General features: G+C 37.1%; 1 protein-coding gene across 2 annotated transcripts in view; it reads right to left on the reverse strand.

Moving 5' to 3' along the window:
• OLFM3 (olfactomedin 3) overlaps positions 1-23,151 on the reverse strand; it is a 42,472-nt gene extending 19,321 nt beyond the window's left edge. Inside the window, exons 1-6 of one of the 2 annotated variants that reach the window (XM_021690120.1) lie at positions 23,006-23,151; positions 17,054-17,071; positions 14,153-14,161; positions 13,380-13,515; positions 7,100-7,255; positions 1,946-2,165 (exon numbers count right to left, since the gene is read on the reverse strand). In XM_021690120.1, the coding sequence (XP_021545795.1) occupies positions 1,946-2,165; positions 7,100-7,255; positions 13,380-13,515; positions 14,153-14,161; positions 17,054-17,071; positions 23,006-23,151 (685 nt within the window). Of the gene's footprint in view, positions 1-1,945; positions 2,166-7,099; positions 7,256-13,379; positions 13,527-14,152; positions 14,162-17,053; positions 17,072-23,005 lie in introns of both variants that reach the window. The other variant, XM_021690121.1, reaches the window with a different exon arrangement.
• Between the last annotated feature and the right edge of the window lie 3,583 nt (positions 23,152-26,734).

Consider the following 26,734-nt stretch of genomic DNA (forward strand, 5'->3'; position numbering starts at 1 on the left):
CCTTTGCTTAGTCTTGGTCAATCCTGTGCCACCTGACTCAAATAGGTGGCTAAGAGAGTTTTTTTTTTTTTTTTTTTTAAGGAAGACTTGAAATAGCTTTTACTGTGTTGAAAGTTAGAAATTGTTACTATATGGCTCCTTATAGAATTAACTTATTTGGCAAATATTTATTTGGAATACAAGGTTTAAAGGGAGGATCATAGACATTGGAACAAAATCTAGAAGATAGCTATCCAATTACACATGCAATGATAATGAAGCATGAAAAGTCCAGTCATTGGTGAAATATCAGTGTTTGGGAGCACCTAGCTGGGACACACAGTATATACATAGGGAGAGCAATGAAGGATTCTGGCAAGACGTGACATTTAACCTGAGACCTGAAGAATGAATGGGAGTTTGTCTCATGTGGCAAGTAAACATGTGTTAACACAGAAAGGATAAGCAGGAAAGAGCGTTTCAGGGGAGGGGACAGGCATCTCAACACTGCCCTGTGATAAGAAAGTGTGGAACACACATGACTGGGATGTAGCATGTGAGGGGAAGAGCGGCAGGACCTAAGATGGGAGAAGTAGGGTGGGCTACATATGGAGGGCCTCATAAGCTGTGGACTATATCCTAGGATTTTCAACAGTGCAAACTAATTTCAGATTTATGGTTCAGATAAATCCTTTTGGCCATAATGTGGACAATGGATGAAAAGTGCAAGACTAGGAGTCACAGAATCTACTGGAGTCATGATTGTTAGGAGAAGAGTTATAGGTGAAAAAGTGTGGGCCTTGACTGATGAGGAATAAGGAACTGGGGGTGCCTGTACAAGCGTTTAGCTTTAGGGTTTGTGTTAATTGCCTTCAGAGTAATTTTGTCAGAATCTCTAGGAAATCCTGGGTTGACTGCAGTGGGGCCTCTAATGTGATTCCCCACATTGTTTTGAACTGTACTAAATGCAACGTTTTGTATATTCACTCTCTTTTTTCATTTGGATTGCATTTGTAAAATAGTCTTTAAGGTATTCATCAGCCATTCAAATTTTAAGTGTTTACATTTATTCTCTGAAGTTGTCTGTACTAGAAATGATCTTTTCCAAATTCTTTATTTCTCTTTTTAGTTTATTTTCAATTTCAGAAAAGTTTTTCTTTCCGTTGAGGGAACGCTCTTCTATGGTTATTGACTTGACCTCCCTGGCATGTCACTTCATGTCAACAACCAAAATACTGTTCCTAAATGGACTAACAACCCCTCTTTAATTCAATTTGTGACCACATATTTATTTTGCATTAAATTACAGACTAATGCCAGGATGATTTCAGTTGAATAATTAGCTCATGGGTGAAGGGGAAGAGTTTGGAAACTTAGACCAGGTTGAACCACACATTTTAGGAGTCAAGATCTAGAGTCCATATCCCATGTCATATGCTTGACCCCTTGCAGAGTAGTGAATATATATTTGAGTAGGTGCCTCCTTTTTATTTCTTGAGTGGATCAGAATAGCTAGCTGATGGCAATTCTCTGTAGTAGAGGAATTGTTTTTATTTGATTTAATCACTGCATAAATCACTTCATATTTGGTCCCAAGGTAACTACCTTTTTCCCAGCCTCTGACTTTCTCCACTACTAAAAATGCCTCTCCTCCCTTCTAGCCAAGTAATGATTGACCATCACATATTATCTGTCTGGAGTAACTTACTGCCATTAGTGTAGCCAATAGAATTGTCTGTATTATTTCAAGCCACCAAATGGTAACAGGGTGTTCTGAAAATTAGGCAACTGTTAATCAAATAACACTGATTACACAGGCGTGCTTAAGGCGTTAAGGAATACTTAGAAAGCAGGCTTTGGTTTCTCTATAATTAGGTATTCATGACTATCTGCAAAATGTAAGAATGCAGTTTTCATTGAAACCACTTAAAAGCACAACTTAAACAAATGAAATTGTTCTACTTACTCAGCTTTTTCATGCAGTCACGAAGCCTGGTTTCCAGGTTCAGCACCCTTTGATGCAGTTCCTCATAGTCATAGGCACCGATTTCCTCTTGAATCCCAGTGAGGACGGCAGACAGATTGCGGATTTCCTCCTTGAACTGGGTGATTAACTTGGCATCTGTTTTGTACTGTTCCAGCACAGGGATCAAGGGCAGGAGTTCATCCATCTTCTCTTTCAACTCCTGTGAAAACCAGCCAATTGTTCCTGAGAGTCATTGAAACAGATCAAGCAGCTATGTTCTTTTTAATATGATACCTAAAGGAGATTATTAAAACAAATTCAAAATTCCTTTTTTTGAAAATTAAAAGAAAAATTTTATTAATTTATAATCAGGATACAACATTATATTAGTTTCAGGTTTACGGCATATTGATTCAATATTTGTATATCAAAATTCTTCTTGATTTTGGGTTAAAATTAGGTACTTTGTGAGAATGTAAGTGGCTACATGATCATTAGTAGTAAATCCATTTATCTCAATACAAGAACCTCTCTTTAAATGGTTATGTGCTTTTCTTTTTTTTTTTTCTTAAAGATTTTTTTAATTTATTCCTGAGAAGCAGAGGCAGAGGGAGAAGCAGGCTCCCTGCAGGGAGCCTGATGCAGTACTGGATCCCAGGATCCCGGGATCACTACCTGAGCCGAAGGCAGATGCTTAACCGACTGGGCCACACAGGTGCCCCTGTGCTTTTCTATAAAACAAATTGATCCTTATCATAATTATAAAAACTTTTTATGATAGCAATTAAGGGTTAATGTATTATTTCACTTTCTGGTAGCATTTTATAATGTGAACAATGCATTATTTAGGAAATATAATCAGGGTCCATCTTCTAATTGTGAATTACTAGAAATAGCTCACTGACTAATTGTCTATGTTATGGGGATACTTACAAGAAATTTTGTATCCTGGAACAGCTTTTCTGTAACACTTAGAATTGTTCCAACTATGGCTTTCTCCCATTCTATCCCTTCCATTATGCTCAGGTAGTCCTCATTCTTTTTAACATCCATCTTAGCACAACATCATTAGGAAGGTAAGTTCAGCAAGCATAATAAATCATGCAAAGCTCCTTAAAGCTCAAAGAAATGCATGTTGCTGTTTACCATTTTGAATTATTACCCACACTCTGACTCCATTTGCTCTAGCATAGATAATTTAGAGCTCTTTAAGTAAGGCAGAGTTGCTCACCCATGTAGTGAATTAACTCCTTTAACTCTTTCAGGGACCAATGTGCTCACAGTTTATGTAACAAAGGAACTAGTTGTACAGAGTTGTTCGAAACTGCAAAGTTGATTTTCATCTGGAGAACAAGAAGCATATTTTGCCAACACAGTGTCTCTTTTTTTTTTTTTTTTAAAGATTTTATTTATTTATTTGACAGAGAGAGATAGCAACAGCAGGAACACAAGCAGGGGGAGTGAGAGAGGGAGAAGCAGACTTCCCGCCAAGCAGGGAGCCCGATGCGGGGCTCGATCCCAGGACCCTGGGATCATGACCTGAGCCGAAGGCAGATGCTTAACGACTGAGCCACCCAGGCGCCCCAACACAGTGTCTCTTATTTCTAGCATCACGGAACTGAGCCTCACCTGCAGTTTCACTTTCAGTTTCTAAGTGTGTCACCCTTTCTTCTTTTCCTTTAATTTGGTGGTAGTGGTCAGTGAAAATATTTCATGAGTGTGAGTCAGTTGTGTGTGTGTGTTTTTTTTTACAGATGATCTCATTTGTGGAAAGAGCTGTCACTGTTAGGATCATTTGAGAATAATCCAAAGGTGCTGTCAGAAACCATGCTGTATACTAACTAATTAAAGGAGCTGAAAATTGCATTTTAAAATTACATTTGGAAGATGTTATTACTATAAATGCATTAAAATAGCAGGAGCTCCCATTGCTGCCTTGATTTATGGGCTTATGTTTCTTGTGGGGAAATTTCCACTTGCTCTGTAAGCTCAGAATTCTTCAATTTTGTCTATATGTCCATGCTGAGTGGGAGGGGACAGAGTCTTCATAATGAGAAAGATTCATAAATATCACAGTGAAAAGGTGGAATTGCATAGCTCTACTCATTTTGGTGGCTCATTTGGAAATAAACTTATTAGTCTGAGCATCTTATGGCATCCCAAGAGGAAGACACAATTGCTTCATTATGATTTTAATAAGAAGAGTTCTGTTGGTAGCATTTGCTGCATATTATAGCAACAGTTACAATGAAGAGTTTTATGTTACACTATGGGAATACTGAAAAGAGAGCAATTCAGTGTCACAATTTTGGGGACTTTTTTTTCCCTGAACTAAAAAAAAAAAAAAAGTAATTATATTTTAGGATCTTTTCAAAAATTCATAATTTGATTATTGGTAATCAATTTTGAAACTCTTGATGCTAGTCAGAGAGCAGTGGAACGTTCGACCAATATACATATCAAATACTTAAAAGGTTAAAGTAGAATAGCACAGATCTGTACTTACTAATTTCTTCTAGAATTTCACTTTCTACTATGTCGCTCTTACAGCAAAGGTTGTAGCTAGACTACCTTGCCCAACCATGATCTTTTCATATAAGAATGATAGTCTCAAGTGTGATAACTAGAATAAGATTTTCATCCTACAAAGTACAGAAGACAGAACCTACTTAGCGTTTTTGATAAGTTGAAAACGGTGTACCAGAGTAGGATTTTCTTCCAATTTGAACGTATTGTTTGATGTAAACTTACTTTTGGAATGTTCCAGTTCTTTGTCTCAAATATGGCATCTCAGCACCTAGGTGCCGAGTCACCATTGGACTCATGCTCAGACTCAGTGAATACATAAATTCAACAAACATATTTAGCATGTTATTATTATAATTAAATTTCAGAGAGTTATAGTCTACTTGGAGAGGCAGTATAGAACTGGTAATATTAGGCTTACTTCTAGAGCTGGATGTTGTGGTTCTGATGTATATTAGGTATTTAGTGCTGAACAAATTGCATCAATTTCTTCATCTCAACGATGGAGATAGATATGGTGCCTACTTTATAATATTGTTGAGAGGATTAAATTAGCTAATATATATTTAAAGTTGTCAGAACTATGTGTTGAATATGTGTAACTCTTCAGAAAAATATTATTGCTGTTTGGATTTTTACATATAAGTGAAGTATCTACTTGGATTATGTGAATTAGTAAAATCAAAATCATTAGGTCATGTGGTGCTACCTGAAAATTAAGTTTTCTTACTGGTAGCCTGGCTGCTGCTAGGCAAACTTCTAGAAAAGGTAAATCATTTCCTTGAGTTTCTCTCAGCTTTGTATCTCTTTGTTTACTTCTGATCTTCTCCCAACAGTTCCCACAGATGGACATGCTTCATCATGTGTCCCCAGGCAGGCCAGGCCTGGCACCCTCAAACTATCCCTTGGCATCGCAGAGTTCTGCATTGTCCATCTGAGCTTAAATAATTTTCACTCTGTGCCAGACACCCTGAGCATCTCTCCTTCTGTCCTCCTTCCTTTCTGGGAATGCTCTCCCTGTAAGTGCCTATCTTGTTGATGGTCTCAGCATCCAGCTCACGTTACTCCTCTACAGCCTACATCCTAACCCTGAACATGGCAAATGTTCTGGTTTTCTCCAAGTCCTCTGTGATTGTGTGTGTGTGTGTGTGTGTGTGTGTGTGTGTGTGTGTGTTGGGGGGACTAGTCCAAAACTACTTTCTTGAAAATTGCCAAATCTTGTAACTCTTCCCCTGATCTTCTCTGAATGAAATTAAATAACATTACTCTTCCCTTTGTGCTGTTAAATAATATTTATGCTTCCATTTACTATCAATTTTACCTGTTTGTTTTAGTTGTCTTTCATAGAAGAGAGATCATTATATATCCAGCAGTGGGCCCAACTCTGCCTTGCACACAGTTCATGCTCTAATGTTGGTTGACATTAACTCATTTCCTCCTCAGCCTTATATTTTTCGCAGTTTACCATTCCCCCATAAATTCTCTATTCATCCAGTTCACTCATTCTCTCATTTCCAATAATATTTACATTTATTGTATCTTCTAAGCCTTGTGTTAATTTGTTCTAATTTCTTAACCTCCTGGCTTTGTGTCCTTTTCTCTTCAACTTAAACTTCATGATTCATCCCTTCAGCCTCATCTCTTGTCAATACCCTCAATTTTCTTACCCTCTCTTCCTTCTGTTGTACCTCTCTGGTAAAACTTTAAAACTGGTTCACCGCGAAACTGTTTTCTATACCTACCTACTCGGCTCCTGACCACCACTAAAGAAAATTACAAAACCATGAAAATTTCTGCCAGATCAAAATGTGCTATGTGGAGATCCTATCACATGTCCCTGACTAGCTCTGTGTCCATCATCATTATGTGTGAAAAGCACTTCTGATGCTTAAATTCAGGCCCATTCCCTTATCATCAGCAGTGACTTTCACTAGAGAAGGGAAGGAAAAAAGAAACTATTATGCTTATAAAACCACAGTATGTTTTATAAACTATGCGCTATCGCTTTGGAGGCAGATTATTTCTTTTTAATAGAGGCTCAAGTGGTATAATCATAGTCAGATTTTTAAAAATATGGCACTGTCATACATAGGTACTAAACATCCACATAGCATGCTTAAAAGCACTATTTCTCCATTTTCAGTGTTTCTGGATAATAGCCAAAAACAACTTAAAGTCTAAGAAAAGACTTGGTATCAAATTATGAAACATCCATCTTTTTATTTTTGTATGCTATTATTAATGGTATTATTGCCTCTTTTAATAATAAATATTCTCTATATGTCTCTTGATATTAGCAGGGCATAAAGTCATCAGAACAAACTTTGATAAATTTAATTATTAATTTTCCTTGAGATTTCCCCTTGTCTTAGATATTGAATTGCCTGTAAATATATCCAGAAACTCCACCAAGCTCTAGGAGGATTAGGCTCTTTTTATAGCAAGTCTGCTATGCATTCCTACCAGCTAATGGTCAGTTTCAGTGGAGAGATGATTGACATCCCCAGTGAGTCTTTAACCTTGCTCGTATGGGCCAATGCACAGTTATTTCTAGCTGATTGCCATGCTGTCTGTCCATTACACTCAGTGTCTGATTTGGATTGACAGTATTGCAGAAGTCAAACCTACTTGAAAATGCTTGGTCATTAGTGTCTTCCGATCATCTTCAATCTGCCGAAACTTGGCTTTCAGCCCTTTCATTTGGGTTTCCATTTTTAGAACATATTGGAAATCTCTCTGAGTTCTCAAGTTTAAGACTTCAATAGACTGGGACATGTTCTGAACCTGTTAAATAAGAACATTGGCTATACATTATTTTCTGTGTACAGGAGCATGCAATCACTACTGAAGTAGCAAAAATGACATTAACATAAAGAACTGCCAAATATCAAATCCATATTTGCAGCCCCACACGATATGTTTTCAGAGAACAATTCTTTGTGATAAACAATCAAAAAATTCGGCAAAGGAAAATTAAACCTAGGTGGGAAATAATAAAATTTGACATTTAGCATTAGAGATAAATAAATATAAATAAGAGTTTAATAAATCAGAAAAGTAAATTTTAAAAACAGAAATTTCATTCCAGGGGTTTGTAGGCTTATAATGCCCCAAGCTGTTGAATGTTAAAATGAGTTGTTTCTGTAAGTACTAACTCTGATTTCTTCAAGATCGGGATGTTTAGCAATTGTGGATGGTAGTGACGTGTCCAACAGAATTAGAATGCATTCATGTCAGTACAGTTATTTCAGCATCTTAAGTTCTCCCAGGGGTGAGACTGAATTGACCAAGATGCATGTGGCAATGCTGGGACACCCCCAAACATAGTGTTTAAGAGACCTGGAAAATGGCGCTGTATCAAGTGTTTGGTAGGTAGGCAGTAAACTCCCATTAAGCTGATGGTAACTTCTTAGGTTCCTAGGGCCCCAGGCTATGTAGAAGTAGGAAATAGGTGACTTATAAAACATTTAGAAATGGGAAAGAAAGGCTGCTCTAATTTTTTGTGGTAGCAAAAACCTAAAAATAAAGTGAAAATGTCTAATAGTTGGAGAGCTAGTAAATGAATTGGGGAATGGAGGACAAATACACTGTTCTAAAGGGTAAGCTAGGTTTCTGTACCTTGGTACTCAAAGTATTGTCTACAGAGCAACAAGTTTGGCATCACTTGGGAGCCTGTTAGAAATGCAGACTCTTGGGACCTACCCCAGAGCTACTGAGTCAGAATCTGCATTTAGAATCCCCGAGCGATCCCCGTGTTTATTAAATTTTGCTCAACATGGAGGAATTTCCATGAGAAAAGCAAGTGAAAGGAGCGAATGTAACAGCCTTTATATAATTTGATCTTTTATTCTAAATCAAATTCTCTGTGTGTGTGTGTATGTGTGTGTGTCTCTCTCTCTCTCACACACACATACCCATAAAAGAAAATGGGGCATATGAGCAAAAAATCATGGTGGAGAGAGGTATGTAAGGATTAGAAGAATACATATTGGGATGTTAGTTTTTTGGCAGGAGGTGAGATGTGGGTGAGAAGAGAAGTAACAAATATTCTAGAAAGGAGTCCCTGCTAAATAGAATATATGTAAATTTGCATAGAATTATGTTTTATTTGCATGAAATGAATACATGAAAGCACCAAAAAAACATTGTGGTGGAATTTCAAGTGAATTTTACTTTGTTTCATACATTTTTATGCATTATTCTTTTTATTTTTAAATACGCATTATTTATGTGTAAGTGAAAAGTTATTTTCATTGCAACAATTGTGAGTTACAAATAAGGAAGGAGTAATTTATTCAATTTTTGTCATCACATATGTCACAAAGCTCAGTGGACCAGCTAGTTATAAAGAGCCCATTGTTGGTGCATTCCTCAGAACTGGAACATTCCGAAAAGGCAGTGCGTTCTGCAACCTTGGCTTGCCTACTTCTACTTACTAAAGAAGGTTATATTTTCCTGTTTTGTTTTTCTTTTCCTGCTGTTTCACCCATAGTGCTGCCTTTTATGAATGCTATCTTTTCAGGTGTTATTAGAGTCTAGCTTATATTAAAACTGATTGTGTATTGTGTGTGTTGGGTCGGAGCAAAGAAGCAGCTGCCCTTCTGTGAGCTCTGTGAGCTTCAAACCTGCATCTTATTAAAATCTTTTATTTCCAAGATCTTACACAGAACCAGGCACAGACTAATTGCTCAATAAATACCTATTGGGTAAAATTATCTTAGGTTTCCGATAGTACTAATAGGTAATTAGTCTTTTACTATTTTAAGGAAAGTTCCCTCCTTCTGTCACCGTTACACTATATATACCATTACATCACTCTCAAATATTTCTTAATTTACTATCATTCCTACTTAGGCAGCTTCATTTTTTTTTTTTTTAATCTTTATTGCAGCACAAAATTACTGAGACAGCATTGAAAGATGGAGATGGTAAATGCATCTTGGATAAATTTGATGCTCTCAAAATAATTTTCAGCTCCATTATGGTTAAGCATGAATAAAGAAAAGCCATTTGTATTAAAGAAACTGTCTACACATTTGAATATAGCATTTGTCTCCGAAGATACCCATCATTGGCATGACCATATTTTCCTAGGAATTCCATGTACCTAGGCAGAGTCTGTACAGTGAGAAAATGATAGGCAAATGAGATATTCGGGATAGCCTCTCTTTTATTTCACCTCCGACTAACCCTATGGAGTTAATTTTCAACTTTATTTGTGTTGTGAGAAAATGCGCTGAGAGAGTTTTTGCTGAGGCTTGATTGTGACCATCTATATTGTAGAACTCTGCATAATTATAAGAGCTACCTTGGGGGTAATATATATATATATATATTAAAGATTTTATTTATTTATTTGACAGAGAGAGAGACAGCAAGAGCAGGAACACAAGCAGGGGGAGTGGGAGAGGGAGAAGCAGGCCTCTCGCGGAGCAGAGAGCCGGATGCGGGGGTCGATCCCAGGACGCTGGGATCATGACCCGAGCGGAAGGCAGACGCTTAACGACTGAGCCACCCAGGCGCCCCTACCTTGGGGGTAATAGATAGAGGTAGAGCTGGGTAGTTGAAAAGGATTTGGCTTTGGTCTGTCTTTTGCTTTTCCTGCTAGCTATATCTGAGAATGTTTACTTTCCCACTGTTTACAGAGACCCCCTGAGTATGTTTCCTGACGATACCTGAGACTGGATTCCCACAGTTACACCTGTAAGAAGGAGACCCATCTGCTGTGGTTCCTCTTTTAGTCTGTTTATCTCTCATGTTCTACAGCTTAGTTTTTCATGTGTGTCCCTGTGTTTAGACCCTCTCTACATCATCTGGCAAGCTCACTGTCTCCCTGATAATTTTTTAAACTATTTATCTTGGTTCTTTGTATAAATAAAATGTCTGAGGCCTTTCTGACCTTAAACACAAATTAACTTAGATTTTCACTGTAATTCATAATTATTGTGGAGGCTAACTTGGAAAAAACACAGCCTACAGTTCAATATGTTTGGAGAGTGTTGGCATTAACAAAACTAAACAGATTCTTTGCTGTAGGTCTTCACAGAACCTTTAGTATTGAAGTGTGCTGGTGTAGAGGAAATCATCAAGAGCGAAGTATCATGTACAGTGTTTCTTAAAATCATTTTATTGGGTGGATGTCACTGGCATCCTCTTCCAAAAATCACACTTTAGGAAATATTGTCCTAGACAAAGCAGGACATCTTCAACTGTACAGAGAAGCTACACAGCTAACAGACATTTTTTAAGTGAACAGTTTTAGTTTGGGTGTATTTATTTTCATTATATGGTAGTAGAAGGAAGTTATTGTTGCTAGGCTTGCAATTGCATAAAGTCAGCATGTCTCTATTAACAAGACCTGAAATATTGTGAAACCAATTGTAATTCTTTAAATATTAAGTAATATAGATACTGATTAAAAATGTCTGACAGTACATCAGTTAAGTGTGGGTACCACTGGTGACATTCTGGTTGATACTAGCATGATGCTGAGAAAATGCCAAGCTTATCTGGTAAAGCCCCACAGCCTACTGGTTGAGTGACATTGGTAGGTTCTTCCACCTCAAAGAGCAGTTTCTTTTTATGTACACTTAGAAGGGCAGGACCTCAGCTGTGAGGAGTGAATGGACAGGGTACAGATATGATGACATATGGGACATACTGTTATCAGCATTATTCTTCTTAAAAATATTTCCTTATTATACGACTAAGTCAATTCTTTGGCTGATAGTGAATGGGCTGCTTAAACTCATGCTCCTGTTTTTACATCTGGTGCCCGTAGGTAGATGGGAAGCTATAGAGAAGTCAGGAAGGAACTGGCTCAGTCTGAGTAAGGAGTGCTCGTTTCACAGGGCTTTTCTTCGGGTCAGTGCAGCAAACTAGTGCTACTTCTTTCCTTCAAGCCACTCTGTGTACACAATTGACTATTCCTCTTGGCCTATTAATACCCTCCAGTGAGGAATTTAATATGCTTAACTTGTAGAGACCTAGATTCTGTTAATAAATTTTGTGGGTTTTTGGGTCACTGAAATATGATGATTTTTTTGAAAGTGTGATTTCCTAGAATTTCTTTAAAACATTAAACATGTTGCATATTAGATGGAGTGGTCATAGACATTTCAGCGATTGCTTTCAGCCAACCTCCTGGGTTGTATTTTTCTTTGCCTTATTCATCCTGCACTAATTCCTGGTTTTATCATAGTTCTGGAATACATTTCACTTTGGACCTGTAGAGGGTATTATCCACTTCCTGATACTTTATTTGAATTTTTTGACTGATTTTTGAAGAAATGTCTGAATCTCTATAGAGGTGTGTATATGTAGTGCTATACTGAAAAACAGTGACACAAATAATAAGATTATAGTGTTTAAGAATATGTTTCTCACCGTAGCTGATATAGAAAAAAGATGCTTTTGCACAGAAAAGAACATAGGAGCAGAAAGTCTGTAATTTGAGGAGAAATACCGTTTAATAGAAAAGAAAAAATTGGATTTAAAAAATTAAATCTTTTTACCAATGTAATTAATTTCCCTAGTAGCCAAACAATATGAAACTATGTATTTGGATTTTTTTCATAGAAATAAAGAAAATCAAGATTGGTAAGCAATACCCAAGACAAATCACAGTTCATATGTCATGCTTTCTAATAGCTAAGAGGCACATTAGCTAGGGTCATTAACTTAAATGAAAATGACGTTTGCTCTTGTCTGGGAGACAGATATTGAAGGAACAAGGGAAGATGGGATCGTATAAAAAGAGACTTAAGAAGAGAGAGCCAATAGATTGATGATATCTCTAAGGAGAGGGGGAGGAAAAACGGGACTAATCATTGTATAAAAACAAGAAAAAAACTTTCTTAAAATCTTAGCGCATCAATAGACTTCCAAGTAATGTACACGGAGGGAATTTATTTTCATTATATGGTAGTAGAAGGAAGTTATTGTTGCTAGGCTTGCAATTGCATAAAGTCAGCATGTCTCTATTAACAAGTTTGATGCTTTCATTTTCCTAGCTCCTCTTAATTTTCCGTAAAAAGTTCCTATTCACTGCCATCATTGTGTGAATGATCATGAAAATGATATTGCACAGAGTGAATTGTTGAGTATGGTGTCCTCTAAAAGCACATACTACCTTATTTATCTTATTATCCCTGAAGGTATTTAAAATTCCAACATGTTGCCATCCCTCCATCAGTCTGGCCACCCAGCTGTCCTACTATATTCACAGTGAAATTCTGAACGAGAATGATTGAAAGAACCATTCATTGTTTTTTTTTCTTTCTCAAACTAAACATAAATAACCTTTCATGAGCTGACTTCTATCTGTAAAAAAGAATAAATCAAGGGCATTCTGCATTTGATTGTTATGGATCTGGCTTAAGTAAATTATATGGAGAAAATGCTATTGAATGAAATTGAAGAGCTTAATGTTCAGGAAGGACTTAGAGAATGATGATAAATACTTGAAATTACTCATTATCTGTTCAGAAAGCTTGCATATTGCATTCCATTATTTTAACTTCCTTGCAAGGTTGTTAATGGGATTCAAATGCATAAGCTCAAAGAGCCTAGTGTGATCCTGGGAGTGGAGGATAAATTCCTGGCATAGGAGTAAGACTGCCTGCCTTTTTTTTTTTTCTTAAGGATAGACCAACTGGATATTAAGAAACATGATAACCAGTCTTAAGAAGGTAAGATTGAGAAAAGTAAAAAGTAATATAAGTAGAACAGTAGAGCAGGAAGCTTGAGGTACTCCTTTTCAGGAAGGGGAAAAAAAAAGTTTATTTGAGAAGGGGGACAAAAATTGGAAGGACCTTCCTCACCATTGCCTGCTTTCCCACATTTCCTTTTCAAGGAATGGTAGATTAAAAAAAAAAAAAAAAGGTTCACGGAGGATGGGGATACCTACCTTTTCCAGAAGCTGGCGAAGCTGCCTGCTTTTGGCATCCCGGGAACACAAGTTTTGTTCTGGAGCCACCACTGTGCATATGCATCGTCCATCGGGATCCTGTGCTGAACTGTAGACTTGCCACCCTTCTTTGGGACTAATCTGAGTCTGAGGAAACCAATGGCAAACACACAACAGAGACCTCCATCACAGGATAAAGAGAATGTGGGTTTGTAACATTTTAAGCAAAGCATCTTTTTTGATAATTAAAGTTTCTGTTTTTAAAGTTAGAAAGAGATTAAATAACTTCTATAGGTAGCCTAGCTTCATTCAGTTACACCTTCTTTATCAGTCCCCCAGAAGGAGAATTTTTCTTTCTATATGCTCATATTATTAACTACTTATTGACCCTACAGCACTCCCTAATGCTTTTTGTCATATTTGGACATTTTAGTGCAACTTTAGAAGCATCTGATAACCACTGAATCACATATCACTAGTCTTTCTACATAAGATCTGTTACCTTGTCTTTCTCAACAGTAAGTGGTAGTTAGTAGTATATATATATATATTTATCTGATTATTATTCATGTGTGATATTCTGAAGCAAAGCCCTATCTTAAGGACCTTCCTGTGTATTGAAGGGGCAGTTATTAATAAAGCTAGAAAAGTAGCATATAAGAATATAGGGTAAAAAGAATTAGATCAGTATGGTTTTGCAAAGGAAGCAGAGTCCCAGAGAGGTTAAGGAGAGTATTTTGACATAGTCCGCCAAATTCATCTCCTCAGATTACTTCTGTGCACTTAATCACCACCCTACCTCTCTAGAATGCTAGCTTAAAGTGGCTTTCCTATCTATGAAGGAGGCAGCTTAAAGTCAGCCTCCTATATCTTCCTATAGGAAACTTCTTTCCAACCAAATTGGTCTGTGTGTGTCCTGAAAGCATGCCAGCTTGATTCATATCTTTGTATGTTATTCATTTTGTTTCTCCTGCTTGGAATACCTGTTTTATAAACCTTTGGTTTACTAAGCCGTTATGGTTTCTACTTCTTCTGAAAGATTGTATTATTCATTAGGCATTTAATGTGTATTGTCTAGTGTTCTATTTGCCTTTCATATGTCTTATTTCAACACTTAGTTTATATCCAACTATTAGATAGTTCCTGTCATATCAAGTACATTCTATCAGGTACAAAGATAAGTACCCTCATCTTTTATCTAGTTACTTTGCAGAAAGAACTGTGCTTTAAACGTATACTCTCCATTGTACAAACAGAAGTCACTGCGGATGACATGATATACTGCCCAGAGAAGCCCTCATTCATTCCTCCAGCTGCTGCGATTATCAGTAGCTTGACTCTCCATTGGGTTTCTCCTTGGGGATTGCCTAGGCTGAAGAATGCAGCCTGTTCAAGGTCAGGCTTTATTCCAAGGGACACATCACATGCATTGACTTTGATGATGCAGCAGTACAAAGAAGCACCCTAAGAAGCAGGAATTATTATTTCCATTTCACAGAAGAGGAAATTGCCTGGGAACGCTCAGCTTGGATGTAGTAGAGCTCATATGAAACCAGGCAGTATGCTCCAGAGCAGCTGTCAAATGGAAATATAATAATTTTAACTTTTCTAATAGGCTTGAAAAAGGAAAAAGAAATAATCTTAATGTATTTTATTTAACTCAGTATATCCAAAATATTTCAACATGTAATCAATATAAAAGTTATTCATGAGATACTTTACATTATTTATCCTCTTTTTTTTGTATTGTCTTTGAAGCTGTGCATTTTATACTTACAACTTACCTCAATTTAGATTAGCCACATCTCAAATGCTCAGTAGCTACATGTGGCCTCCTTATTGGACAGTGCAGCTCTAGAGCCCTGCTTTTAATTACAATGCCATATCAGTCTGATGTTGAACAGCCAGATAATTGTTTTTAAAGGTCAGTCATGGATATTGAAAAAACTACCTAACAGATGTTACATAGACAAACCATCCAATTTGATCTGAATTTGTTTTTCCTGTGGAAATATCAGATAAATCAGTGGGCCTCTTTCTAGCTAAGTCCTGGCTTACTTCTATAGCTAGGATTGGAAATTCATCAGCCTTTCTATGGTTTCCAGGGATTCAGCAGGTAGATATTTCTTGTATGATCAGGAGAAGAGGGAGATGAATTTAGTCTAGAAAATAAGGTATTTAATGAATCAGATTGGAGGGTCAAGGCTGAGGAAGAGTGAGAGAAGGGCTAAGGGTTGGGAACTGAGATGCTGTTAGGAACCAGGAGGCGAAGAGAGGCCAGCAGAGGATTGTCTTGCAAAATGCCCAGTGTTACTGGACTCAGCTGCCGTTTGCCTATAGACCTGGAGTGTTTTGCCAGGTTAAAAGCAGACTCTTTAAAGAACTAACGCAGGCTGACTTCCCTCTCCACAGATCTGCTATCGCCTGTGAGATCTTCTGTCGCTAGAATTCACAGCGGATACCGATACAGTTTCCTACCTATCCTGTCCCAGGTCCCAGATCACTGCATACCATCAACCAACACACAGTTCTTTTTCTTTTCAAGGGCTTCAGCAATAATCACTAGAGGGAGCGGATAGGCATTCTGACCACAATCATGAACAAATATCAGAGAAGCTATAAGTTATAAACTCAAACTCTTGAAGATGTCATAGTCCTTGTCCTTGATCTATAATGAGAAGCAAATGGTGCCAGTGCTCTTTTTAATCTGCCTTTTCAGATAATTCATGGAGGCTTCCTATGCTGCCTTTTATTTCTGAAGCATTGGATTCATTAATTATTCCTTTTTTTTTTCATTCTCTCATCCCTTCTAGCATTTATGCCTGAATATCCAGTTAGGATAGAAAGATGTACTTAAAATTATATATTATTAGAGTCAACATCTTTTTTATTTTTTAAAAATGTTTTATTTATTTATTTGACAGAGAGAGAGAGATGGCGAGAGAGGGAACACAAGCAGGGGGAGTGGGAAAGGGAGAAGCAGGCTTCCCGCTGAGCAGGGAACCCGATGCAGGGCTTGATCCCAAGACCCTGGAATCATGACCTGAGCCGAAGGCAGACGCTTAACGACTGAGCCACCCCTGTGTGCCTTAGAGTCAGATAGCATCTTAAAGATTATTGTGTTACCCTTTTTGTATTAAAGAAGAAAAATGCAGAGATCACAGAATGGAGATAGGAATGGTTTAGCAGAGTAGTTTCAGTGATACAATTAGAGGTTTAAACTAAGTAACAGTATGAGGCTTAAATATCTAGACATAGGTCCTGTAGTTTCAGTTAGACCTCACCTAACATTGGACACAAATCTCCAGTATGTTAGAAAATTAAATCTTGTCACTAGGATAAATTTAGCTTTTGGATAAAGGAGCTCAGGTCACCCAATTATAATATTAAAATATCTTTAACAGCAGGGCAAACACTGATAATTAAACCTGGCAGCATTAATATTGGTGTTCACTTCCCAAGTGTTTGGCCAACTAGTGAGGAGCTTATCATGACAGGGCAAGGTGTCAGTTGCTCTCTAGAATGACGGAAACAGGAAAGGTGAATACGGTTTGATGTTCATTTAGCATTCTCCCTCAAGTGTCAGCTTAATAAAAGTAGACTCCAGCCTTGTTTGTACTTCCAGTTGTCTTCTTGTAAGAATCATTGAAAAGAGCCATGACCTTATCTACTACAGAGTTAGTTTGAATGATCTCAACTATAACAAGTTACCTCTTGGGCAAGAAAAAGGTAACTCAAAAGAGAAAAATGCTGATATAAAAGATGAGTGCCTGACAGTCCTGTGGGTTTTGATAGAGACCTCTTTGTCAGGGTCAGTGATAAATAAAGGAAGCTTTATGAGCATCTCTAGTGCTCTCTTTTAGGGTATCTATAACTGGCATTGAAAAGAGGGTCAAAATAAAACCAACTAAGACCTCAGGTGGAAGGAAATATTTAGACAATTTTTGGATACCAATGAAAAAAGACCTGCCATTTTAACTTACAAGAGCAATTATTCAGGTGTCTGTAGAACTCAAAGTAACAGCAAACATTTATGGGGCTCTAGCCATTACTTGGCAGTTCGCATGTACTATTGCCTTTGAATATCACACTAACCTTATGGACGAGGTTATGTTATTCTACCCATTTTATAGATGAGGGAAGTGAGACTTAAAGACCGTAAGGAACTTGCTCAAGGTCATGCAGGGGCTAGTCAGGAGAGCTGGGATTTGTGGTTTGATGTCAGTTTGATGTCAGAGTCTGAGAGTTTAACCACTACATTGCACCATGAGTTATCTGAAATTGCCTTTTATAAATGCTAAAGATAACCCTGAAAGCATTTTGGGAACTGCTGTGAAGGCCAGTACTTGGACCCGGAGGGTGCATGTGGTTTATTACTATCCAAAGCATTGCTAATCATAGTGGTTACTGATTCAGTTCTCTTTGAACCTTTTGTGTTAATTAGAAGAACTAAATGAACTATTTAGCAGTTTTTAATATTGCAGAACTCATGAAATATTTAAGAATGCTCTAAATAGGAGAATTAAAATGATAATTTTAACAATTAGATTTCAAGTCTGGGTTCTTTCCTTATAATTTAATTACCAAGCTATGCTTTGGTAGCTACTGTGTGAGAGTTTTCCCAAAACTCCAGCGGCTTTGTACCAGAAAAGAAAGATACCGAGGTAAGAGTAAAAATAAATAAAAATATCTTGCATTTCAGTTTGTTTTCCTGTTTATAAAATCCCACCCTTTGTATTAATCTCATTTTTTTTGAAACAACTACCCTTCCTTTGACATAGACATTATCTTAGTTATGAGGAAATTGAAAATCAACATAAGCAATTTTTTTCAAGTCATCCATTTAGTAAATGTCGTGTATAGGACCTTAGACCCAGTTTTCTTCAACTGTCAGCCCAGAGTCTTTACTCCCATCCTCTGCAGATAAATGCGGACAGATAGTCTATGTCCACTCACCAATAGCCAAAAAATTTTCTTTGGAGGAGGTGCACGCAGGCAGATGGAGGGCATCATCTAAACAGTATGGAAATAAGTAGCGATTGGTACCCCAGAGGAGCTGTTAGCAGTAAAGACTCAGCAAGACAACTGGATGTTCCTGTGGTGGGCTCTGCAATCATTTATCAGGGCCCAGGTGGAGAGGCAGGCGAAGGACAGAATTCTGATCCTTCCAAGCGAACCGGATGGGCTAGTTGAACGTTGCTAGGTCTTAGGTTTTATCTTGAGTTTCTAGGCATTTCATAGAAGTACAGACTGAGGCAAAAAAGAATAAGGAATCTACCTGTTGGAAGTGGTGTACAAGGTACACAAAATAAAGCAGAGAAAAATCCATTTACTAGCCCCTATTTGATTTAGAGTGGAGTTACCTAACTGATGATGAAACCCCTTAGAAATTTTTTGTCTGAGGACATGTTTGGTCTCAGAGAGTGAAATGTGGTTTAGCATATGCTAATGGCTCTAGTTGTGAAGAGAGGAGAAATGTGAGGAAAGGAATGGGAGAGATGTTGACAGACCATGCTGAACGAAGTTGTGTTCCAGAGGATGTGTTAATAAAGATGTCACTGCATAACAGTTTTCTTCCTATTTCTTATGAGACTAGTTGGAACTGAAATAAAGGCATATTTTCACTCAGGAAAGCCTCAAGGCTCTAAGAAAAACGACTATTAAAACAACAACAACAACAAGAACAAATGACAAACAAGAAAACCAAAGATCTAAGATTTAGGTTGGTTGAACAGCTGTATTCATGTTCTGGAAATCACAAAGATTTAGAGTTGGGAAAGACTCAGAGGTCAGACCTGGTCCTGTGTCTTTCCACTCAGTCACGCTTCTGTTCTTGTGTTTCCACTCGAACTCTGCATGATAAGAATTTCGCTGCCTCATAGGCGGCGCCTTCCAGTGGTGGAAAGCTGAGGGGCTTGATCTGAGCTTCTGTCTTTGTAATTTTCCTCTTTTGGCCCTACTTCTGCTTTAAGTACTTAAACAGGAATACAGCTACTCTTGTTCACTTTTCTTCTCTAAAAAGGCAGTTATCACTTTCTCTGTGGCTCTCAAGATTTGCAGTTATTTTTCTCATCCATCTCCCACTCCCTAATTTGTTTAGTTGCCCTTTCACAAAAAGGGATATTGCCTAAGGATTTGAGGAAGAAAAACTGTAAAACACAGAAGTCAGGTGTCTTCATGCAGACTGAAAAAAAGTTGGTGAGTTGAGAATAGAAATTTAGAAAGTATGGAGAGTTTGCGTCAGGGTATTCTACTCATTTTACAGAACTTAAAACTGACTAACTCAGTGAAGAAGTTATTTATGAGGAGAAGTCAGATAGATGTTTGAAACTGTAGCAAAACAAATCACTTATGCCCACAGGTTCCCTTTGAGGCCTCTTCCCACCACAGCAGTCGGGCTGACTGGGAACAGCTGGTGTCTGCTGAACGTCCTCTGCTTATTTAATTGCTCTTTTCCAGGTTCTTCCTGGTGTGGAGTCCACAGCGTGGGGGATTTCTCAGAAGCTCAGCCTCAAGGGGCAGTTACCCTGTGTCAGAGAGAAGTGCCAGAGGGAGTCTGAGCGTTCTGAGAGCCAAGGCTTCACCTCTGCAGACACCAGCTTCTCCAAAGGCTGATGGGCCCAGTGATAAATTGGAAAGAAAAAAGAAAGGAAAGAAGAAAGAAAATAGGGCCAAAGAGGAGAGTAAAGAAATGTTTCTAGATTTTAACAAAAATGAGAGGGAGCGTAGTCCCCTAATAAGGAGCTGTATTTAACTGCTTACTAACAAAAATATCCTGGAAATTTAAAAACCTCTTTCAGCTTTTGAGACAATCAAATGCACACTGCCTATTTCAGAGACACTTGCTATAAACAGACTTAACTGCATTTAATCATTGAAACTCTTTTTTTTTTCCAGGTTACTTGAAACTACCCTTCTAAAGAAAGACTTCGTATTTGTGTAAATCTGTACTTTTTGCCATCTGCACATCCCATAAACACTCATAAAACAAATTTTAAGACCTACTCTTTTTTTGTTGTTTGTTTTTGTTTTTGATGTTTACACAATTGCAGGCTCATCCCATTCATACTGTCTAAAGTGAGGACATACAGCAAGAATGTTAAAAAGGGCAGGATATCCTAACTAAATCTACTAGGAAGGGCACTCTTAACCCTTCCATTGAAGGGAAGTGGAGTCCAGGGTGATAGGAAACCATCTGATCAGGGCAAAACGAACCTACTGTGGCACCAGGGCCAGACGGGGTAAGGACTAGTAAGGGATGAGACCACTCCTCTGATCAGGACTGTGGTCAGGTGATTTTCTTCTTCCCTTGGCTCTCTCATTCACCAGCTGTTTAGTCACTTACACATTTTGGGTCATTCCTCCCACTTGCAGCATGAGGAGGTTGGATTAGATCATTCATATTTCCATTTGAGCTCGAGTGCTAGAAGGTTTCTCTGGAGGAATCTTGTCTAGGGCCAGGGGTTGATTGTGTGGGGAGGGAGCAGATGGTGGAGGCCCGATAAATGCCCCCCCATCATTTATTATTTGACACATGATCTGTTTTACAGATTGGATTTCCACTTCAAGTTTCACTCAACAAATATTTATTCATTGTGTATTACGTAAGATTTAATTTGGGGGGTGTAAAAAAGGCACCACTGCCAAAAATAGTGTGAAGATAACTGGCCTGGATGGTTTCAGAAATCCTTTCCACCATTAACATTTTATGATCTCAATCTAGGAAATACAGATTCATTCATTTTTCACCATGGGAATCATAAGGTATGAGCAATTATCTTGAATAATTAAGGTAGGGAAATGTCATAGCCATTGTTCTTCTGTAAAGTATGCCACTTTTGTAAAACATTAAAAAAAAAAAAAAAAGCTTTTGCAAGCTGGTTTCTCCTTTCTAGTGAAGAACACCATAGTGTAAACTTCCCTGAAGTTTTTTTTTGTTTTTTTTTTGTCACCCAAAGGAGGATTTGGCTGTATCAGAACCTTCACAGACCATAGCAATGCTTTCTATTTTTCAACCAACAGATTACTAATCAGGAAGTAAAGAAAATGAATTTACTTTAACCTTATAAGATAACTAGAAGTCCTAAAAGGATCGTGAATACTTCTGGAAATTTGATTCTCCTCCATCAGCAACAACAGGAAATAAGAAAACCGATGTCTACATACACAAAAAAATACACATATCAGAACCAAGCTATGAAGTTTGGAGTATAACTCATTCATGAATTTCTTAGTTTAGATTCATTTTCTGAAAGAGTTAATTCAACAACTAAGTTGTTGAGAACTATCAGGTTCTTGAACATTGAGAAAATTTGGCTCAGTGTATATTAATGTAAATTGATTTGATTTTATAATTATTTACTGATGACATATCATGCTTTCTTTATAGCTAGAAATCTCTTTTACATCCCTCTTGCCATACATACATCATGCAGGTAAGGAGGGGAATTTCAACCGTAGGCGATTTAAGGTGACTTAAATGACCTAAGGGAGGTAAACATAAAAGTGGGTCAAAGTGTGCTTCACATGTGCTCTGCCCACGTCCTAAGGACTGGCTGAATCTAGCAAATTATGTAATTAATTTGATTTGGCTCTATTCAGTTAATTACACATTGATAGATTAATTATTAGTAGTACCTGCAAATAAGTCTTGAAAATGGAAGGTTGCTTTTCTTTTAGTATTGGACTTTTCGATCTACTGGCAAAATCCAGCGATAAAAGATAAAAGATAGGATAAAAAGGTAAGATAAAGATAAGGTAAAGAGCTCCAAATACTAATTCTTTCTGTATCTTTTTATCTGAGTGCAGGGAAATGATTTTTCGAGGATATTCCTTCTGTTTGAATTTGTAACTTTTGTCTGAAAAACCAGTAGTTTTCATTTTTATTTGAAAGGTTTTAGAGTATTGCTAACTAAACCATGGTTCAAACTACCAGAAAAGACTTCGTTATAATGTGGGAAGGGTTAAAAAGACATTAATTTTAGGTGAGTGAAGGCTATAGGAGCAAGACTTGTGATAGGAGAGTCTTTATAAAAAATTAAACAATTAAAGGGAGATGATTTATCAAGTAAGTTTTATATTGCTTATGTTTCTTAGCTCTCTTAAAGTCTTTCTGGCAGGTTTCAAATTGCTGAGGTTTTTTAATTTGTGTTTAAAAGAGGTTGGTTTCTCGGACTGAAGGCATTGCAAACAGTCCTAAGAATTGAATTCCAAGGAAGAACCTGCTATAGGAAAACTAGGTTAGACAGAACATACTCAATAGCATACTCTGTAGGAAAAATTACAGGAATTTTACAGACATTAAAAGAAGTAAAATGATAAAAAAACAAAACACATTTCTTAAAGAATCCTTCCAAACCTCAGGTTAATATAGTTAAGTTAAAGCTTATCAGTCTTAAGTATTTAACGAGTCAAGTATTTCCTTTCACAGCTAATTTCTCAGACAGTCCATTTAGTTTTTGGTGTAGCTTTAAAGTGTTCACAAAGAAATATCCATGACTAAAGTTAGCCCATAAATATTGTATCACTGAAGCCGCCCTGTAAACAGAGAAGCAAAATCTCAGCCTTTGCAGTTTACAAAATCAAGCCCACTGGTTTAATGCACTTACTTCCCAAGATGGCCAAACCCACCGGAGTGACTTACTAGGGTATCTGGCGTCGACAGCCTCGTGGTGTTCAGTCCTACCAAGGATGGGAGAGTTTGGGACATCCAGTTCGAGATCATTGCCATGGTACTAAGCACAGCGCCAAGCTTCAGCAGTGGAGGACTCATTGCTGTGGAGCTAACGAGTTTTCATAGTGACTGATTAAGATCCCGGTGCTGGGCTAGCAGCGGGAGGCGTGACTGCAGCACGCCTCATCCACAGCATGAAAAGAGATCAACTTGCCCAGCTCTAATCGCTGGGGAAAGCTCACAGAACCTCTTTCCCCCCACCCTCATGGGAAGTGCCTTGCTCTTCCTTTCCCTTCCTTTCCAGACACTTTGCTGGTTCATTAAAGGAAATATTCTTGATAGGGCTTGGTTGGTAATTATGAGAGCGAAGGTTGGAGGGAGAGGGAAAGTTGAGCTCTTCCTGCTCCCCTGTAGTCAGTTTCCATCAACAGAATCTATTTCCTCTGGGGTTTCTGTGAGTATAATCAGCTGCTCTTTATTGTTCATAAAAAATACACCTTTAGATGGAGGTCTGCCAAAGTGCACATTTCAAACATCAAACTTAATATCTACAGATTTCTCCCAGCGTAGACAGAGTACTTTTAGGCAGAGCGTGAAAACAAAGTTTGCAAAGAATTTCCAAGATGATCAGATATTGAGAGTAAGAGATTTAAAGTTTTTTTTAACAGTAACCTAAAATTAACATTGTTGCCTCTAAAAAAAAAAAAAGTCAAAGATTAATAGCTACTGCCTGTGGAGAACATTACCCTAGGCAACTTACTTGTGAATAGACAGAAAAGGCAGCCTTAGAGAAAAGCTTTTGTTATGGAAATTTTATGTTAGCAGTTTTGCTTTTAAGAATGAATGCTTCTTCAAAAAAAAAAAAAAAAAAAAAAAAAAAAATAATTCTTAATATTTAATAAAAAAAAAAAATTAAAAAAAAAAAATTTTTTCAAAAAAAAAAAAAAAAAAAAAAGAAGAGTGAATGCTTCCTAGTTGGTCAGACAAAAGACAAACTCCCTTAACTGTATTTTCACCTTGTGAAGAATGACAGACCAATACCAGAAGTCTGTCATGAGAAAACATGTGACTTATTAAAAAAGAGCACAGAACTTGGCTTTAGGGAGCCTGAGGGTCCAGTCCTTTTCTCCTCTGGTTAGTTGAGTGACTGGCCAGTGACTTAACATTCTTTGGCTTTCATTTTTCAGGTTTGGACTCCATGCTCTCCAAGGCCCCTTTCAGCTTTAAAATTCAATGATCTGTTTATTAGAGTTCCGTTGGCAAATGTGTATTTTGAATTTGGGGCTTATGGATAGTATTATTATATTCTTTTTACAAATACTATGAATTGCCCATATCCAAATCTCAAGTCCCGAATGGAATAAATGAGAGGCCCTTGTCTTGTACAATATATGTGTTCTAAAATGAAAAAAATGTAGAGAAGAAGACATGAAGGGAAATATGGCTGAATGAAAATTAAATGAAAAGGAACCTGTTATAAGAAGGAAACATACTATTTTGATTCCTTAGGAGAATTCTGGAATTGTTTGTAGCTTGAATTCTCAGCCAAAGATATATATATTTCATAAACAGTTTGGCAGGAGAAATAAAGGAAATGTCTTTAATAAAATTGAAAAAGATACATATTTATAGAGGTGTGTATGCCCTTTATTCTCAAAAAGAGCTTTAAGAGACTCCTCAGGTCTTTCTTGCTTCTATTACCTAGGAATTTAGGCTTTTTTTTTTTTTTTTTCCTCCAAATGATTTTAGTTGACTCTTATTTTTTTTTTTAACCACAGGCTTAGAAAACCTAATATTACTTATTTGTGTCTTTCAGAAATCATATGATATGAGAGATCAATAAGGATAAAAGCACAATAGTTTATATATTAAAGTTAGCCTTGAATAAGAGTATTCATAGAAAGGACTGTGAAATTTTGCATTAGTATTACAATGTGGCAATAACAAAAAGCAAAGTGGATTTACAAATCTAATTATTTGAAAAGTACACCTGGAACTTCACCTGATTTAGGAGGGGGAAGTGTCTTTTCAAGAGCTTAATTTCCAGAATTGAAAACTAATATACATGCAATTGCTAGATAATTTAAGATGCAACATGCAGCTGGTAATTATAGTTATTAATGAACTATCAGTCAACAAAATAATAGTATCTTTAGAAGAATATAGGATTGAATGTCAGGGGAACCAGTGCTCTTATTTGCAAATTAAAAAAAAAGAAGAGGGGCGCCTGGGTGGCTCAGTTGGTTAAGTGTCCAACTCTTGATTTCGACTCAGGTCATGATCTCGAGGTTGTGAAATCGAGCCCCTCATCGGGCTCAGTGCTGGGTGCAGAGTCTGCTTGTCCCTCTCCCTCTGCTCCTCCTCTCTCTCTCTCAAATGAATAAATAAATAAATCTTTAAAAAAAAATGCATACTTTAAAAAGAAAGAAAAAAAGAAAAACAACACAAATGGAATGCTTGTAATTTCTCAGAGATTCAAGTAACTAAAGAATGGAAAGAGAACAGCAGTGAAAGTTTATAATTCAGTGGTGTTTATCAATAACATCAAATCTATAATGTGTTGTTTTTAGAATAGGTTTAAATGGCACACATTGAAATAAAAAAGCTTAAATTATAATGATTATTAGCTGTGGGAAATAAAAATAGCTACTATTTGTAAAGAGCTAAATAGTTTGCTGTGCTCTCATAATCCAGTGAAGTGATTATCATTATAATTTCCATTTCAGAAGTTGAGTTCTAGTTTGCAGATGGGGGAGGTGATTATTCTATGTAGAAGTAACAACCTGTTTTCAGGGCAAGAAACTCTGTGGTTACAGAAGTTCCATAAGAATAGTGTGAATGGTGGTGATGGAGTAAGTAGCAAGAGATGAAGTTGGAAATACTGGCAGTGACCAGCTCCCAGACCTTCAGGGTCACCCAAAGATGTTCGGAAATTAACTTGTATGTAATTCAAGAATTTAGAGTAAAGCAGTGAAGTCATTAGTCATTGAGATTTATATCTCAAATTATTATTACTTTGGTGTTTTTGTGATAGAGGATAGACAGATGGGTATTGCAGGAACAGCAAAGCAAATCCGAGACAAAAAGTTCACATAATGGCATGTTCTCCTAGTTCAGGCAAAAAGGGATGAGGTCCGGGACTAAGAAACTTCGTGAACTTCAAAAGGATGGATTCCATGAAGATTTGAGGTGAATTGATAGCACTTAGTGATTGAATAGATGTAAGAAGTGAGGGAGAGGAAGTTACGTGGGTGAATTTCAGATTTGGGGTTTGGATGGTGAATATTCATCAGGATAAGAAATACAATTGTCACATATCAGGTAAGAGTCACCTATGGTAGAGGAAATCCCTGAATGGTAATGTACCATACATATGGAGTTCAGAAAAGAGTTAATTTCACTAGATCACAAGGGCCTAGTAAAAATAATGTGTCCTACATAGATGACAAAAGTGGTTAATTTAGCCACACACTGTCTTATTAAACTACCAATGATTTTATTTAGACTTTAAGATAATATCTAGATTTGACTACCTGTACATGATTACCTATATGCTTTTCTTGAAATATAATAAGAAAAGTTCTATCACTAGAAAATAGTGAAAAAATTACTATATCTAGTAATCTAACAGAAAACGTGACCTGACTACACACTTATTTTTTTTTTAAATCTCAGTTAGGTC

Source organism: Neomonachus schauinslandi, chromosome 4 (genome assembly GCF_002201575.2).
Source record: "Neomonachus schauinslandi chromosome 4, ASM220157v2, whole genome shotgun sequence".
NCBI lineage: Eukaryota > Metazoa > Chordata > Mammalia > Carnivora > Phocidae > Neomonachus > Neomonachus schauinslandi.